Below are 17566 nucleotides of genomic sequence, written 5' to 3'. Positions count from 1 at the left end.
TAGTAGTTAGTCTTAGCTACCCAGGAGGCTGAGGTGGGAGGATGGCTTGAGTCCAGAAATTCAAGGTTGCAGTGAGCTGTAATTGCACCACTGCACTCCAGCCTAGGTGACAGAGGGAGACTCTGTTTCCAGAAAAAGAAAGGAAAATTTGGATTATACAAAATTTGCTTTCAATAGACCAATCTGACAGTAACAGTTTGAAGAGCAGAGAAAATGGAAGCACAAATGCAAGTTCTGAGTATCCTTTAATGCAGGAAAAAAGTGAAGAGGGACTAGATTTTAAAATGGAGGTAGTGATAAAAGTGGTCTTATTTGAAATAGAGTTAAGATATATAATCAACAGGATTTAGCAATTGATGAAGATTCAGTTAGAAGGAATAAGATCTTTTGTACAACATGGTTACTATAGTTAGTAAGAATGTGCTGTAAACTTAAAAATTGTTAACAGAGTAGATTCTAAGTGTTTTCACCACAAAAATGCTAATTATCTGAGGTAATGCATATGATAAATAAGCTTGATTTAACCATTACATGATGTATACATATTTCACAACATTATGTTGCACACCATAAATATATATAATTTTGTGTCAATTAAAAATAATATAAATAAAAGCAATTGATGAAAAGAGACAAATGAGGGAACTGGAGGTATCAGCATGATATGTAAATGTATGAGAGTTGTAGCTTGAGTCCAAGTAGAAATTGAATGGATTAATTGAGGTGGTGACATGGACGATTAGGAGGAACAGATGGATTTTATTTTGGGTGTAAAGGCTGTGTGGCCTTCCAATAGGTAGATATAAGCATGTTGAGATGTTGCTGTTTAATAGGTGGATGGAGACCTGCATCTGGGGTTTAGGGGAAATATGAAGATCTGGGATTCCTTAGTGGAGCAGAGGTTGGTAAAGTCTTAGGAGGAATGAAGTCCACTCGGGAGAGCTTCTGTCAGGAAAAGAGAGCCAAAATAAAATACCAGATAATATAGAACTTAGGTCTGTAACTCACTGACCAGAGTCTCTGATTAAATTCAAGAGGAAAAAGAGAAATGTATGCATTAGAGTCAATATGACCTGATATTAAATTAATCATAAGGGTGGATATATAGGACAGTAGGAAATGAAAATTCCCTACTTCGTGCCTAGTAGTATGCTAAGCTTAGGAAGAAAGAATAGATATGAATATCAATTATTAATAGAAATATAAACTGCATACAATTACATATATATTAGACTGTATACTAATTAGACATTGCTATTGTTAATGATGCTTTGTTGCCAATAATTTTTTCAACAGTTATGACAGTGGTTAACATTTACCAAATGCTACCTGCTGTGCCTCTGCCTTCAAGGCAAACTCAATCTACTTTAGCCTCTGTTGAGGTCAAGCTGAGAGCTAATAGGAGAAAGGTTACCTCCTCCTCTCCAAATACTTTCTAGTTGGAGTTGTTTTTGAATTCTCTACATTTATCTAATAGCAAGCTCTAAGTGTAGTAAGGATCACACCCTGTCTATCTTTGATGCTGTGTATGTTTATATTCTCCTAGAAGCAATTATCAAGTGAGATTAGAAGTACAAGAGTTGTTAGAAAAAAAATCTGTGAAAAGCAGAAGTTGAGGGATAAGCCAGAGACAGCAAAGAGAGCCTTCAGACTGTGATGGAGGTCTGCCCCTCTCCGTGCACAAGAGGGAGAAAGAAGGAAGACTGGGTGGAAACACTTCAGACTAGGTTAGGTAGTCTCGTTGGGGTAGTGGGATTGTAAAAGAAGCATGAATCTAAGAAGGATTTGGTCAGGCTCATGGAGAATCTTTAAACCAAAATTGCCAGTTGGAGGTATCCCATGTTTCAGAAGATTAGACTCACCTTAGTACCCCCACCATGCTTAGTCATTAGCTAGGAGGAGCCTGTAGAAGTGTGGCCTCAGCATGGATACAGTACTGGATCCAGAGGAGCAGCAGCCGGGGCCATCTGTCTGTAAACATCTCTGCAGTGGGAGATTTGAGTGACATGTGTCATTGCCACCACAGATTCCCTCAGTGACACAGTGACACTTCTTCCTAAGCGTTCTCCTAGCATGTATTGTCCAAACCAGTCAAATAAAGCTCAACCTGTGCAACTTTGTACCATTATTAATCAATTTGCTTGTGTCTACCCCGTTAGATTATAAACCTTTCTTCAAACGTTAGTGTCTAGCACCTCACCCTTAACTCAGAAGGCATTTACATAAATACATTCATCATAATTAGGATTATTTTATTTTCATTATTTGAATTTATCTGAGAGCAGGCTGGTCACAGTGGCTCACGCCTGTAATCCCAGCACGTCGGGAGGCTGACGCGGGTGGATCACCTGAGGTCAGGAATTCGAGACTAGCCTGGCCAACATGGTGAAACGCAATCTCTACTAAAAATACAAAAATTAACCTAGTGTGGTGGCATGTGCCTATAGTCCCACCTGAGGCTGAGACAGGAGAATTGCTTGAACCTGGAAGGAGGAGGTTGCAGTGAGCCAAGATTGTGCCACTGCACTCCAGCCTGGGTGACAGAGTGAGACTTCATCTAAAATAATAATAATAATTATTATTATTATTATCTGAGAACAGTAAACAATTGGAGTTTTAACTCAGGAAGTGGGTGGGGGAAGTTAAGAGAGAATATGGTTTTGATGAGGGGTTCCATGGATATCACAGTGAGCCCTGGGGGAAAAAGAACTAGGGCATGTGAATTAGACATACCCTTGGAGGAAAGCAGAAGTCCAAATAGGTCCTTGGAGATGAAGTCCAAGTAGGTAGACAGAATACAGTATCCAGAGAACATGCTGGAAAGAGCTAGTCTAGACTGAAAATTGGCTGGAGGGAGTCCAGCAAGATGTGATGGACAGGTGTTTGACATCGGCATCTGAGCATAGCAACTCTGTGTTTGAGAACTGCCTTGTCTACCCACAGTGACATTTTCATGTACATGACATACCTTCTTAACCTTGGCTCATTGGACTGGGGGAGATGCCTTATCTCAACCTAAACCTCCTGGGAATTTGGAATTGAGGTTTGGAAAATCTTATCAGTTGAACTGTTTCCTTGAACTGAGCTGACAAATTCAAGATAAGCTTCTTGAAGACAATTGGGGAAATCATGTATGCTCAGAATCAGGAACACTGGCTGGCAGAAAGGCATACACAGAGAAACTGAGATGAGAGACAGTGTGACTCCAGGGAAAGAGGGAGAATGAAATGGCGACAGTTGTTGCCTGGAATCCTGAGGACTTTCCATTCATGGGCCTAATCCCCAAGCTCCCTGCCCTTCGATTCTGAGGAAACTAACTCTAGATTAAACTTACTATTTTGGTTAACATAGTTCAAGTGTGTTTCTTATAGTAGCAGCCAACTGAAAGTGACTGAGAAACCGTTCTGACAGAAATGCCCAGGACACAAATCGGAAGTTCAGCAATGTGAAATGTGCTGAGATGCAGGCAAGCAAGAGGTCAGCATTAGAAAGCTACTGGGAAGAGAGCCCCGGGAAAGGTGGCCCCAACAAGGCGGTTCTTGGTCTGTTAAGACCCTGGTAACTAAAAAGAATTATCAAGTCAAGGACTTCATATACAGGCTCCGGTTTTAGGAACTAGGTACAGGATAGATCCTTCATCATAGGAACAAGCCAGAGTTGGTTATTAGAAGTCAGGCAAAAGGTTAATAGCAGACTAGGACATTCTGATCTATTGAAGCTGAGAGTTTCTTGAAAATGTGAGGCCTTTATGCATTAAATAAGAATGATTGGGTATCTACTACATTCTAGGGAGTTTAGCATGTTAGCCTGAGTTGGGGTTCAGTGTACCGTGGAGTGGGGCCTGCCTGGGGATGGAGACCCAGTGGAAGCTGCAGTGGAGAATAGGAGGCTGAGAGGACAGCCATCATGTGCACAGCCGGTCAGCTCATGAAGTGGAATGGATGATGCATTGTTAGAGTTTGGAACATTCTGTGGTAAAACAGACCCAGAAGAAGTTGAATCTGAAAACCCAGAAAACATCATCATGGTAATTTCTTTCAAGGTGCAATGAAGAGGAGGTAGGACATGAGAAAAAAGTTATTCGGAAAGAGAGATAAAGTATCAAACACACAGTTCATCTACTTGTCAGATTCTCCAGATACTCATGAAAAATAATTCTTGTGCATCCTTTGGTTGGATGAACTGTTTCATCACACATCCGCTCTACTTCACCAATGCCAGAGTTAAAATTCAGGAGGAAGTTGGAAGTTCTCATCTCTTCCAACTCAATCCAGTCTCACCAAATAGGCAAGAACTAGTCTCTTTTAATTAATTCCACTCAACGTCTTCTGATTTAACATTGAACCCTGGGCTACTGGGAAAAAGAAGTATAGTAAGAAAAGAGGAAAAGGGGGTAGAAAGAAGGATGAAAACGAAGAGATGTCTCATAATCTTCTGTTCACACTGGGGTAAAAGTAGGTCAAACACCTACTCTCCTGTAACCTCCTTCTCTACCTCACTCTTTCTATTTTGAATGTCTTGTAATCATAGATATTACTTTTCAGAGACCCCAAAAGCATTTCCCCAGGGAATGTCAGGGACTCCCTGTATAACCTGTTAATTAAGCTTGACAAGACATAATAAAAGCAAACTTCACAATGACAAATTAGTAGACACACTGTTAGCTCCAGTTTCTTTTCCTCTTAATCTTATTTCTCATGCTGTTGTTCATAGTATTAAATAGAGTCAGAAATTTCTGCTTGGCTTCTGACTGGCCTTAAAAGGAACACATTATTTAACCTCCCTAAATCTCCATTTCCTCTTTTGTAAAATGGAATAATAATACTTGCTGTAATACCTTACTGGGTGATTTTGAGGACCATGTATAAAAATCACAACCAATGGTACAAATACCAATGTAAGATAGCCAGGTCCTTTAATAAATCAGCAGAGTAGAGCAAAGCATCTGTAACAGAACTTTGTTCCCGTTGCCAGCACTTGGGCAACTCACTTGTGTTCTAAGTCTTGGTGTTTCTTTACTTGTAAAAAGGGTAGGATGCTATTCGTAGTTTCATATGGTTTTAATGAAGATCAAAATAACATTTATACTAAAGTATAAGTAGTATATTAATTATCACAAGTCCTAGTAATGTGTCAGAACAGGAGGCTCTCAAGGTCAAACGTGTGCAGATTTATTTTTCTCATTTATAAAAGTATGAATATGATTTTAAATTAGTATGTGTATATCTGACGCTTTAAAAAATATTTGCATGGAGAATCTGTTGTGAATTCTGTAGCAGAGTCAAATTTAAATAAGACAGTAACTTAAAAAAATAAAACATGGAGCTTAATTACACACCAAAAATAAATGAATACTTCCTTACATATCTATTGTATGTTTTATTTTTTTAATTAAGACTTTTAGAAAACAAAAAATGTTGTCTATTTTTGTTCATAATTTTTCAATATGAGAAAAATGTGGTTTACATACATAGGGACAAGGCTGTAATCAAAGGATCTAGGAAATTGATTATGACTCCGTTTTACATTGAGATTATTACCATTCAAAAGAGCTCCATTTTACCTTTTTAAAATAAAAATATTTTACATTTATACTGGTTAAACTCTAATATTCCTTAATCTTTTATTTTCTTTCAAGATAATAGTTGGAGAAACTGCTGTCTTTTGCCTACAACTAGCCACAAGGGATTTTGAAAACCAGGAAAAAACTATTTTAACTGGAGACTGTTGCTATATAAACCCGCTGGTGCGCCGAACTGTCCGATTTCTTGGTATGTGTTCATTAAATTATTTTTAATATTTCTGAAACAGTGTCTGTGTATAAGCTAACCCTTAAAAATGACTCACATTTTAACTGTTTGCAAATATTGTATTTTTTTTTTCTTTGAAATGTTTTAATTTGCTTTTAAAAGTAAACATTACACACTGCTTGGGTGATGGTTGTATCAAAATCTCAGACATCACCACTAAAGAACTTACTCATGTAACCAAACACCACCTGTTCCCCTAAAATCTACTGAAATAAAAAATAAATGAAAAATTTTTAAAATACACATTGCATACTACTTTCTCTGTAATATAGCAAGATCCCACTTTAGGGTGTCATTTCCACATTCCTTTAAGGCAAAAAGAACACCACCTTTGGATGTTTAATATTCTTTAAGAACCAAAAATTACATGATTACTGTGTTTACGAAAATCTTTGGACCGTACTTAGTGGGAGGGTGGTGATAATCCAGGTGGGTTGTTGAACATCACAAAGGATGGAAAAATAACTTGGCAAATAGAAGAAAGGTAGCACTCCATGTGCTACTTCTAGGTTGATTTTTATATAAACAAAAATGTAATGAGGATTTTAGTAGAGGACAAGATTCACTAATAATTTAACTTGTAATCTGAAATACTAGCAATAATAAATATATACATGTATGAATTATTGAAAATCATTTTAATTCAGTAGGAACTTAGACACATTTTTTTTTTAACTGACACAATACAATGTAATATAAATAATTGTTTCCTGGATTTGTCAGATAAAAATAAGTATATCTGTATCTACTAAATGCCATTTAAGATAATTTTTTATTAGTATTAAGAGATGCACTGAAGGTAATGTAACTCTTCAACATAGTTCTCATATTGAAGGGATCAAGATGAAGACTTTGAAGATATTATGCATAGATCACCTAATCTATCTATAAACCCATTAAAGACTAGCCAAATGTCGTCAGGCTTTTGGATCTCTCTGAAGATGAAAGGCCTTCATATCCGAGACTGTTATTTTTACTGACATCAAGTTTTGTATCTCCAAAGCCCTTATTTATCCCGTTAAAGGGACAACTTTTATATGAAACCCTAAAAGTTATTTTCTTCACATGTATCAATACTGTGTTCTTGACTAATTTCTTTTTGTATAAGTCATTTAATTTTTAAAAAAAGCAATATACAACAGTATCTCAGAATTAAAAGTATTTAAAGAAATCGCTGCTTTCCTAAATACTGTTAAGCAAATTACATTGTGCCTATTTAAGTAAAATATTTTTCTGCATTTGCACACATATTTCTAAACAATATTTGGCTTACAGTATGCTTTTAAGTCTCTGCATGCTTCTTATTATGTGATTTTATAAAATACGAAAGCCTCATTTGTTTCTTGTTCCCTTATGAGTTGGATGTTTCTAGCTATAATAAAGTGGAAGCATGTAAGCAAAGCCTCTCTGTAAAATAGTACATCATTCTGTGTAGTGACTTTATTCTTTAGGTCAGTGGAGTAGGTACACTCAAAGGATCTCACTTTAATAATTGTCTTTATAGTCAACTACAGTATTAGCCTTGGGCCTGGTGCACTGACATTTTAATTCGAAAACATATTTGGGAACTTTAGAGTGTCAAGAGACATTTCCACATTCTTATCAAATATTTCTGTTACCAACAGGAAAACTCATTGCACCAAACAGCCTAGATTTCAAATGTGTACAAATGAAGACTTGTAATTTAGGTTCCCATGCTTGGCCATGAGATTTTGGAAGGAGAAGTTTTGTTGAGCTCGGTTCTCTTTAATTTCTCTGCCTCTCTCAAATTTCTGATTTTGATAAGCGCTACTTTGTATGATTCATAGAAGGCTGGTGAGATGTTAAAAAAAAAGGTCTTCTTATTGTTTTCTTTTAGAATTTTTAGATGAAGAGAGAACTAATATCTTTGTTTCATTTCCATTTGTATATACATAGAGTTTTGCTGTGTGGGGGTTTTTGTATGTAAACCTTTTGTAATCTTATATAATATTTTAAAAATTTAAAAGAACAGCTATCCATCTAATACTGGAAAATTATTCGCTCTAGTACAACTTTTATGGTGATATACTATACAACAGCTAATCATGATTAAAAGGCTTGGGAAACAAACAATCCAGAAATATATGACTAAAAAGAAAAACATCTAATTATTATAACATAAGTATATGACATTTTAATAAATCAATACTTTTAGAAGTATTAATTTGGGATAGTTTTAAAAGGTCCTGTTGGATTTTATTCCCAAAATTATAAAAGGATGAATTTCTTTTCATTGGTACCACATCCTTAAAGATTGTAGCTGTAAGTTTAATTTAAATTAATGCCAAAAATTGTTTTGCCTGTATAATAGAAAAATAAGTTTTAACAATAATGACCAATGACTTTGAATTTGGAAAATGTTTTTAGTATTCAAGTAAATTGGGGAGTTCTTTAGCAAAGGAGGAAAAAATATCTACACACTTAGTTCTATACCTTCAGGTAACCAAAGTAAATAAATTTTAAAACTGTAAAAATAATTAATAGCCTATAATTTTGATTGCCTTATTTATAAATAGCCCACATTGGATCTGTTGAAAGTCAATCCATAAAAGATAAGGTAGAAATAAATTACTAGCTGTTCTATGACTTTAACAAAATGTATTTCTGAAGACAATGTAGAGACTGCTCTGAAAGCATTCTGCTTTACTTAAGATTTTCCATATTTAAATGAAAACCGATGGCGCTGGATTTACTGCTAATTGGCACCTCCAGCAGCGTTAACATCAGTCTCAATGGGAGTAAGAGCATAATCAAAGAGAGACAACTGCTTTGCTTTATGTTAGTGCGATTAAAAAAAATTCAAAAATAGGGGAAAAAATAAAATTGCTGACATTAGTAGAGCATGATAGACTATACCCTCTCAAGGAACACATGACTCCATGAAACAATTGCATTACTCAGAGTCTGAGAATACATGTTCTTATTTTATCTTATGTCTTATAAACCTGCCATGCACAAAAACCATGTAGTAGTAGCGCAGTTACCACTTTCACCACTCCAGAAAGCCAAGGAAAGAACTGGAGAGGAATGAAATGAAAGGAACTATGTATACGTACGGAATATTTATAGTTTCTAAGATATTTCCATTTTGGTTTATTATAAACTGAAATTCACACACACACACACACACACACACATAAAGCAAGAAGTTAAAATTATTTGTTTTCTTCCCCAGGAATTTATACATTTGGACTGTTTGCTACAGATATCTTTGTAAATGCTGGACAAGTAGTCACAGGAAATCTGGCCCCACATTTCCTTGCCCTGTGTAAGCCCAATTATACAGCACTTGGATGTCAACAGTATACACAGTTCATCAGTGGGGAAGAGGCCTGTACTGGCAACCCAGATCTCATCATGAGAGCACGGAAAACCTTTCCATCCAAAGAAGCAGCTCTCAGTGTCTATGCAGCTATGTATCTGACTGTAAGTAAGGATTATACATTTGTTGTCTTAGTCTGTATTACTGTTAATTTTTCCAGTGTAGAAATTCTTTTTCCCTGCCATAATGAAAGTCACTTAAAGCACATCCATATATTTCTGTAGGCCATTTAATCTAGTTTTAATAATAGCTGTTGGTATTCCGAACAAAATTAAGACAGTTGTCTTTCATGAGATTATGTGTGGGTAGTTGGTTGTATTAAAAAATGTAGCCATTAGCATTTCTATTTGAGAATATGTTTGTCTTTATATTAAATAGGACTTAGTGGAAACAAATTTGTTCTGTAGCATTCCCCATGAACTTGTAATAGCATGATTAAGAGAACTACCTAGGCCTCTTAGCTGCCTATCCAAGCTCTCATAGTCCCTGCTGGGGGTGAAAGGGCTCCCTTTTTTTTTCTAGAAAGCACTATTGTTACTGGCAACTGTATCATCATCATATCTCAATTAGCATTTAATGTTTTCTCATAGAACTAACCAAGGAGTCCTTAGAAATTCTATTTTTTCCTTTAATCTTAAGTATTGGCCATCATCTTTGTGGCAAGAGCCAGGCCCCCATGCAGCTATCCTAGGACCTTTAGTTAGAAGTGAGTGAGTGCATTACCCATATACAGAAGGAGAAAGAAGGGCAGCCTTGGCAGGCAGCTCTTGTCCCCAGCAATGGTACTATCAACCTCTCCCTCCTCACAAGGATGTGCCTTGCAGCTCAGGAGGTGGACTCCAAAAGTGTTCCCTGTAGGCTTTTCCACAAACCTGTATAAGGTCAGATTTTTTTTTTTTTTTTTTTTTTTTTTTGCCAGAGTCTCGCTCTGTTGCCCAAGCTGGAGTGCAGTGGTGCCATCTCAGCTCACTGCAAGCTCCGCCTCCCGGGTTCACGCCATTCTCCTGCCTCAGCCTCCCGAGTAGCTGGGACTACAGGCGCCCGCCACCACGCCTGGCTAATTTTTGTATTTTTAGTAGAGACGGGGTTTCACCGTGTTAGCCAGGATGGTCTCAAACTTTAGACCTCAAGTGATCCACCCACCTTGGCCTCCCAAAGTGCTAGGATTACAGGCGTTAGCTGCTGCACCCGGCCAGACCAGAGAATTTAAATGTCTTCTGGGGTTCTCCTTCCCAGTGGTGCTAAATCTACTTCCTTCCAATTTCAGCTCATTAACTAGAGATCTGTAAAGTCTCAGGACCAATTTGAAACCAAATTTGATTATTTCTAATGATTTGGAAAAACTTGGAATTATTTTTCTTCACTCAGAGAGCTATTTGATAATGGAAATGTTTTCCATACAATCTTGTTATTTCTAAAGGCAGAGAGAATATATGGAATACCTTGTGACATCGCTACTTGAGATTCAAATAAAGATTACTAAATAGAAGGACAATTTGGGAAGAGAAATGTAACGTTATGCATAACATTTAGAATGACAGGATAACTTTAGAACCATAGATTATACATTTTAACATTTTTAAAGTTTTTAAGCCAAGTTAATTCTGTCCCTCACTGCCTGGACATTTTAAAACTCCCATCCAGAAACTTTTTATGGAGTCAAGGATTCTTTCCTTAATCCTCTCCTATTTATTTTCTCTTCCACTGCTTCCTAACTTTTCTAAAGTTTGTCCGTTACAACTCTCTCCTTGCCATCCCACTGTGCCCCCAAAGTCTGTTATTCTAATTTCCCCTGTTTCCTTTAGCCCATTAGCCTTGCTTTTTCTTGCACATTCTAAGGTACCTCTGGGCCTGATATGGAGTATGGTAACCCATGCATATCTTTCCTATTAAAGAAATTGCTTGACTCTATGTTTCACCTCTACTAGAATATGAAGCCCTCAGCCTTAAAACAGGGATTGAAGCTTGAGTGAATCAGAAGTCACAAAATCCTTTTCACTCATTGCCATCACATCTGAATTTGATGTTTATGTTTGTATCTGGGTGTGAATTGCAGATATATCTGTGATAAATACATGGCCAAGTCAATGATGGGAGACAAATTCGAGAATACTCTCTGACCCCAAATATTCTTATACAAATATTTTAATACTAATAGATATTAGATTCAGATGGGACGTGGTGGCTCATACCTGTAATACTAGCACTGTGGGAGACCACAAGGCAGAAAGATCACTTTGGAATTTGAGACCAGCCTAGGCAACCTAGGAGACCCCATCTTTACAAAAACAGAGAGAGAGGGAAAAGAAAAAAAAAAGCAAAACCTCAGCCAGGTGTGGTGCTGCATGCCTGTAGTCCCAGCTACATGAGAGGCCAAGACGGGAGAATCTCTCGAGTCCAGGAGCTTGAGGTTACAGTGAGCTATGATCACTCAACTACATTTCAGCCTGGGTAACAAAGGAAGACTCTGTCTCTAAAAAAATAAATAAATAAAGATTTAAAACACAGTACATGTTAGATTTTGCTGTGTAACCAATGTTTGCCAGTGGTGTTGATTGTGCTGCTATAATAATATACTTGGCCTTTCTATTCTGGCAAAGTAGTGTTTCAAAGGCATTGCTACAGGAGAAAGTATTATTGTTTATGCACTAGAAAAATCTTAACATCTTGTCTTGCTACAATCTACTTGCCGCCAACATGCATTTGTTTTATAAACTTCTGAATTATAAATCATACTGTTCTGTAATAAAAATTGGAAATATTAATGATAATAATTATCATAGCAAACATTTGTTGAACATTTACCGTGTGTCAGGCACCAATTGCTTCACTTTTACTAACTTAGTTAATACTTTACTAATTCCTTTGTATTTTTTAAGTTATTTATCATAATTATTATTTATGTAATAATTGATTATTTGTGATACTTTATTGAATTCTCGTAACATTTTCTTAAAGTATGTGATATTATTTTACCTATTTTATAAATGAAGAGACTCAAAAAGTAAAGTAACTTTCTCAGATCCATAGAACCACAAATTTTTCTGGTGACAATGTTTCTGATGGAGAAGGAAACATTAGATTATTTTAGCTCTAGTGTGTGTATCTACAGCTGAATTCTTTCCTGCATAATACCAGCGTCCAGTAAACTGTAAGGCCAAGGGTACAGATGGTAGATTCATTTAGAGCAAAATCCCTTAACAGACACTCCAGCACTGGGAAATCTTCTACCGGTAAACACTGGTTCAGACTACAAACTAGGATTCCTGCTTGTAATTACATTGATGGGTACTTCTGTCTTTTTAACAATAGATTCTGTCCTCTGCTGTTTCTCCGTCTTACCCCACCACCCCTTTGTGTGTGTGTAAGTGTGGGTGGCTGCTATGGCAACTCTGAATATAACTCCTGCTGCACATGTCAGCCTTATAGGCAGGTTTTGCTGTTGTATTTGAACTTACATACAAATATCTGTTTTCCCACTTTCACTAGAGGCACCTTGGGAAAACTTGATCGTAGGAATGTTGGGGTGTTTCAAACTAATGCAGTCTCATGAAATGCTTGCCAGAATGTTGATGGGTAGTAAATAGTAGAAAACAGCCATATATTCAGTATCCTCTGTGGAAACGGCCTTATGGCTGTATTTAGTTCAAGGCATATTTATTTAATTTGGTGTTGGTGCTATAAACATACATAAATGCATAAATAAAAATCAATGAGCCCTGTTATGGAGTATGTAAATAATAACTGAGAAATATGTTTCTGATGCCTCTTTATGTGGATTTGGAAATAAAACTAAGGAATTTGAACTCTCCCTTAACATCTGACTTTAATTAAGGTTTTGGGGCTAAGTTGATCATGGAGGTTTATTTTGCTTTACTGAGAACTTTCAGGAATAGTAATAATAATAATAAGCTCTATTCCTATTTTTGTAAGTACTGTTGGTTCTCCAGGAAAAAAAAAAATTGTGAGAGTTATTTAACCCTCAGTCATCAAATTTACAATTCAGTGTTCAGTGACATTAGAATGTTTAAATTTACCTTTGTGGTATTTCTTTTCATATAAATGGTTACAGCTTTTTTTTTCAATTAAAAGAAAATAAACATCAAGGTTGAGAATGAAAAATTATGTTTGGTGAATTTCCAGTTAACCTCATAAATTTTTGAAATAGGCAGACATGAAATGACCTCCTTGGGTCACTTCCAATTCTGACCTTAGATTTTTGAAAATGTCAAGAAAAAAGGGTCAGTTATATGTATTGGCCTCTGTTTCTGCTATGTGTTGCTGCATTATAAACCCCCCCTAGACCTTAAAACAACAACAATCTGTTATTGTCAGGGTATGTAGGGTTGACTTGCGGTTTTCCTGCTAGTCAATCCTTGCTTCTCTCATGGGACACATTCAGCTAATTCAGAGATCTGGGGTTTGGGCTCAGCCAAGACAGCACAAATAGCTGGGCCTCTCTCCTTCTCAAGAGGTCTTTCTCACAAGGGTCATCTTCCCTGATGGCATCTCAGAGCTGCCTTCCAATATGGTAATGTCCCAAGCTGCAGGGTACCTTGAGACTTAGGTTCCTAAGCTTGTTACACATCTCTGTCACTGTATTTTATTGTCCAGATAAATCACAGGGCCAGCCCAGATTGTTGAGAGTAGAGAAATAGATTCCACCTAGAGATGGGAGGTGCAGCAAAGTCATGTTGTAATGAGGAGGATATACTGGGATGGGAAGGATTTGTGGCATTAAACAATTTATCCCAGTCTTTTCCCAGAATACTGGTGGAAACTCTAAAATATCATTCCCTCTCTCCCCCTCCCCATTGGTGGCCAGTCGTTGGCATTATCCCACTCTCACGTCCCACACAGTCATCTTTTATAATAAGCTCACAAAGTCCCATGCACCAACAACCACTGCTCACAGGCTGCTGAGACAAGGGTTAAATAAACACAACCCACTAGTGTCTATTTGCCCCCCTCTTCTTTTGAGACTTATTACCTAATTCTGTACAAGAACATGAGCAAGCCCTCACTCGGAGGTATAAGAATTCAGGGAGTGCATGTCAGTTTACTTGTAGCAGGTGATTTCATGAGACTGGTCAGTGATTGTGTTTGAAGGAGAAACAATAGGGTGAGCCAAATGAAAAGCTCCGGGCTGCCATCATGTGCTTCTTTTCACTGGCAAAAGAGATCTGGCTGCAATCAGAAAGCCATTCCTCTAAAGCTCCCTGCTTAGGAATAATGTAATGCTGAAATGTATAAGGTCCCTATGCTCTAAATTTCAAACAAGCAAATTTGATGAAGCGTTTACTATGTAATGCATCAAAAATATTTACTGAGCATGCACTCATAATGTGACTGCTATACTATTGCTATGACTACTGGTGCCATGACCACTATTATTAGTTGATTGATGTTTCACCTATTAGCCTTCAGCTAAGTGTTATTGATGTAGTTGGGGACAGTACAAAAGACATTCATGAAGTATCCACTGGGTTCCACTATTTTCACTGCCATGGACCCCTTTCAGTATTAACCCTTTCTCCCTTTCCCCACACTCCTCCATGAACTGCATGTTTAAAAATCTTTAAAACAGTTTTTAAATATTTAAAATACTTTCCCATTCTATCTTAGGCCCAGGTATTACATAATTGCTCATAATCATAAAATATAATAGTGCTGTTTTGCAATTACACACATAAAACTATTAAAATGGCTTAGACGATGATAAACAGTTAAGTAAATGACTAAACACCCAGGGATACTCTGCATCCTTACCTTAATTTTACTTGGCTTCTGTAAAAGACACTTATATTTGGGTATTCTGTGAGTGACGTGTGGCTTTATAATGGTTTTCTGGTTCTTCAGTCACATCACAGAAATTCCCATGTCTTCAACAACCACTAACCAGCATGAGATCACCAGTGTTGCCAAATGACTTAGTGTACTCCCAGCTAAAAGCAAAGAACATTGACGTTTTAGTTAATGCATGTGGTCTTATTATGGGTAAATATACTATTTGATTAGGCTCTTTGAAATATTGAAAAATATGCCACAGAATTATATTTATGTGTATGGGGTTTCTTAGATGTTAGCAAACGTCAGCTTGGGTACTGCTGATAGCATCTTGAACATTCTAATTAAGAAAAGAGGACTTTCTATTATAGGACAATATAAGATAGGGCTGTATTATGACTTCCATGGACCCTAGGTACTTTTGCCTTCATGGGCCCCTTCCACAATAAATAAAATTAAAAATGACATTTTACAAGTGTATTTCTATAAAAATAATATATACATGTTATACAGTAAATATTTTCTTTAACCTAAAAATACACATTTACCTTCTGCTTCTAAAAAAAGTTATGATATTTTCACGGGTGCTTCAAAGTGTCATGAGCCCTAGGTACTGTGCTTACTGTAATGCTGGATTAGTCTGCCCTGAGGAGTGGGTATAATAAAGTTCTCTATGGAATATGATTGTTAGAGTATCTGGTAATGACGAGTCCCACCCAGTGTCCAGGAGAGATGAGGTCCTGCTGGAAAGCATCACGGGAAGTGCTTCAGAGGTGAGTGGTACTTCGGGTGAGTCTTGAAGATGGACATTATTTGGATAGGGGGAGAAGAAGTGTCCCAGGGAAAGGCAATAGCAGGAGCAAAGGCAAAAAACAAGAAACACTGAAACAAGCAGAAACAGGTAAGGGGGAACATCAGCACAGGGGCGTATATTTGGAACTGTGGGATTTAAGGATTAGCAAGGGTGAATGAATCAGGAAGACTTGGTAAACCAATCTGAGGCTTTATGATTTGAATTAATAAGCAATGTGGAAGTGAGAAATGACATTACAGAAGCAGTGCTTCAGAATGGTTGTGTTTGATTCAATTCCATAAATATGTATTGAATACCTAGAATGCATAAAGTCTCTACATACCAATATAAACTCCTTCAGGAGCTTAAAAATGGTCTGGTAGAGAGTAAAGAGGGAATTAAAATGGAAAGAAACTAAAGGCAAAGGAAAGCTTTTAAGAAGATCAGCACAGAATCTCGGGCGTAAAATCAAAATCCCTAGACAGAATCTCAGGATTTGGATTTGGATTTGGATTTGGATTTAGCTGGTTTCCTTAAGACTGGGAGCCCTTATACTGAAGCGACCAGGACCAGATAAAATGAAATGAAAGTCATAGTTTCTGAGGGATGGAGTAAGCTAGGACTCTGTGAGCTGCCAAGCCTGAGCCATGGCAGGGTGAGTACAGATTGGAGCTGCTAGGGAATCTCTAAGCACTTTCTCCTAAAGCACAGGAATAAACAAATCAGATCTAGACCTAGAACCAGTACTATAGTGTACACCTCAGAGTTTCTGAACCATCACCAGCTTACTTACACTATGGCTAAATGTGGCCAAGTTCATGGGCCAATTGTTCTGCTGTTTTACTTCAAACCCATGTCCCAGTTACCATTTATTGAAAAGTGACTATCGGCCTACTATTGTACTAGTTACTTTACCTTACCTCTTTATATGGCTAATTGTTTAGAGTGGCTGAAATGAAAGTACGACTGTCTTTATTTTACAGGTAACAAAATTGAGACTACGAGAAACTAGTTAACTTGTCCAGGGTTATTCAGCTAGTATGTTTTACAACCAGGAATGTGACCCAGGCCACTGTGGCTCCAAAGTCGATATTTGGTCTTTTACATCATACTACCTCCTGGAATGTACCCCCATTGAAGAGAAGGCAGCTTAATTTTGAGTTGTCCTCAGAGTGCAGTGCTTCATGCACAGTAGGTGAAGGAAACTTGCTAGTTGATTTTAATTAAATGATGCATAATATGAATTAGGAAGATAGTTGAAAACGTGTGTGCTCCAGAAATTCCTGTCTCATGTCTTATTTTCCAGATGACCAGGTAGCTCAAGCACTAAAAGTCATATAAATAGTCTTGATTATTGGATTTTGGTTGTTCTTTAATTTTAAGTGAATGCATATTTTATAATTTTTATATGTTTTGCTCTGCAAATCATTTAAGGTGTTAAATAAGTTTGCTTTTTAAAGTGACAACTTCTAAGTATTTTTAACTTCTTTTCTATTTGCAACAATTGACTGAGTAACAACAAAACCAACACTGGCAGTGCTTATAGCTGGGTAGAACTCCATGGTAGGTAATATCACTTTGACAAGGTGGAACAGAACAACAACAACAACTTATAATGAGAAACTCTGAATACATGGTCATTTGATGTCAGGCCCAGCAACATGCTCGAGTCTGTTTTTCAAACACCACAATTATCTGTTGCAGGTGACATGGCCTTACTCCCGGACCCCTGCGGCATACATTGCGATTCCCCCACTGGAACCTGCCATAAGCTCCAGACTATATGTTTTCCCACCACTGACAGATCAATCCCTAAAACATCTGCTGGATCAC

The 17566-nt window shown here is 37.1% G+C and overlaps 1 protein-coding gene across 2 annotated transcripts in view; it reads left to right on the top strand.

The window, feature by feature from the left end:
• Nucleotides 1-17566, top strand: part of PLPPR5 (phospholipid phosphatase related 5) — a 123788-nt gene that overhangs the window by 48770 nt on the left and 57452 nt on the right. For both annotated transcript variants that reach the window (XM_025394590.1, XM_025402291.1), the window contains exons 2-3: nt 5639-5771; nt 9007-9257. In XM_025394590.1, the coding sequence (XP_025250375.1) occupies nt 5639-5771; nt 9007-9257 (384 nt within the window). The remainder of the gene's footprint in view (nt 1-5638; nt 5772-9006; nt 9258-17566) is intronic.

The sequence above is a fragment of the Theropithecus gelada genome, chromosome 1 (assembly GCF_003255815.1).
Source record: "Theropithecus gelada isolate Dixy chromosome 1, Tgel_1.0, whole genome shotgun sequence".
Lineage (NCBI taxonomy): Eukaryota > Metazoa > Chordata > Mammalia > Primates > Cercopithecidae > Theropithecus > Theropithecus gelada.
This window is presented reverse-complemented; position numbering and strand designations above follow the sequence as displayed.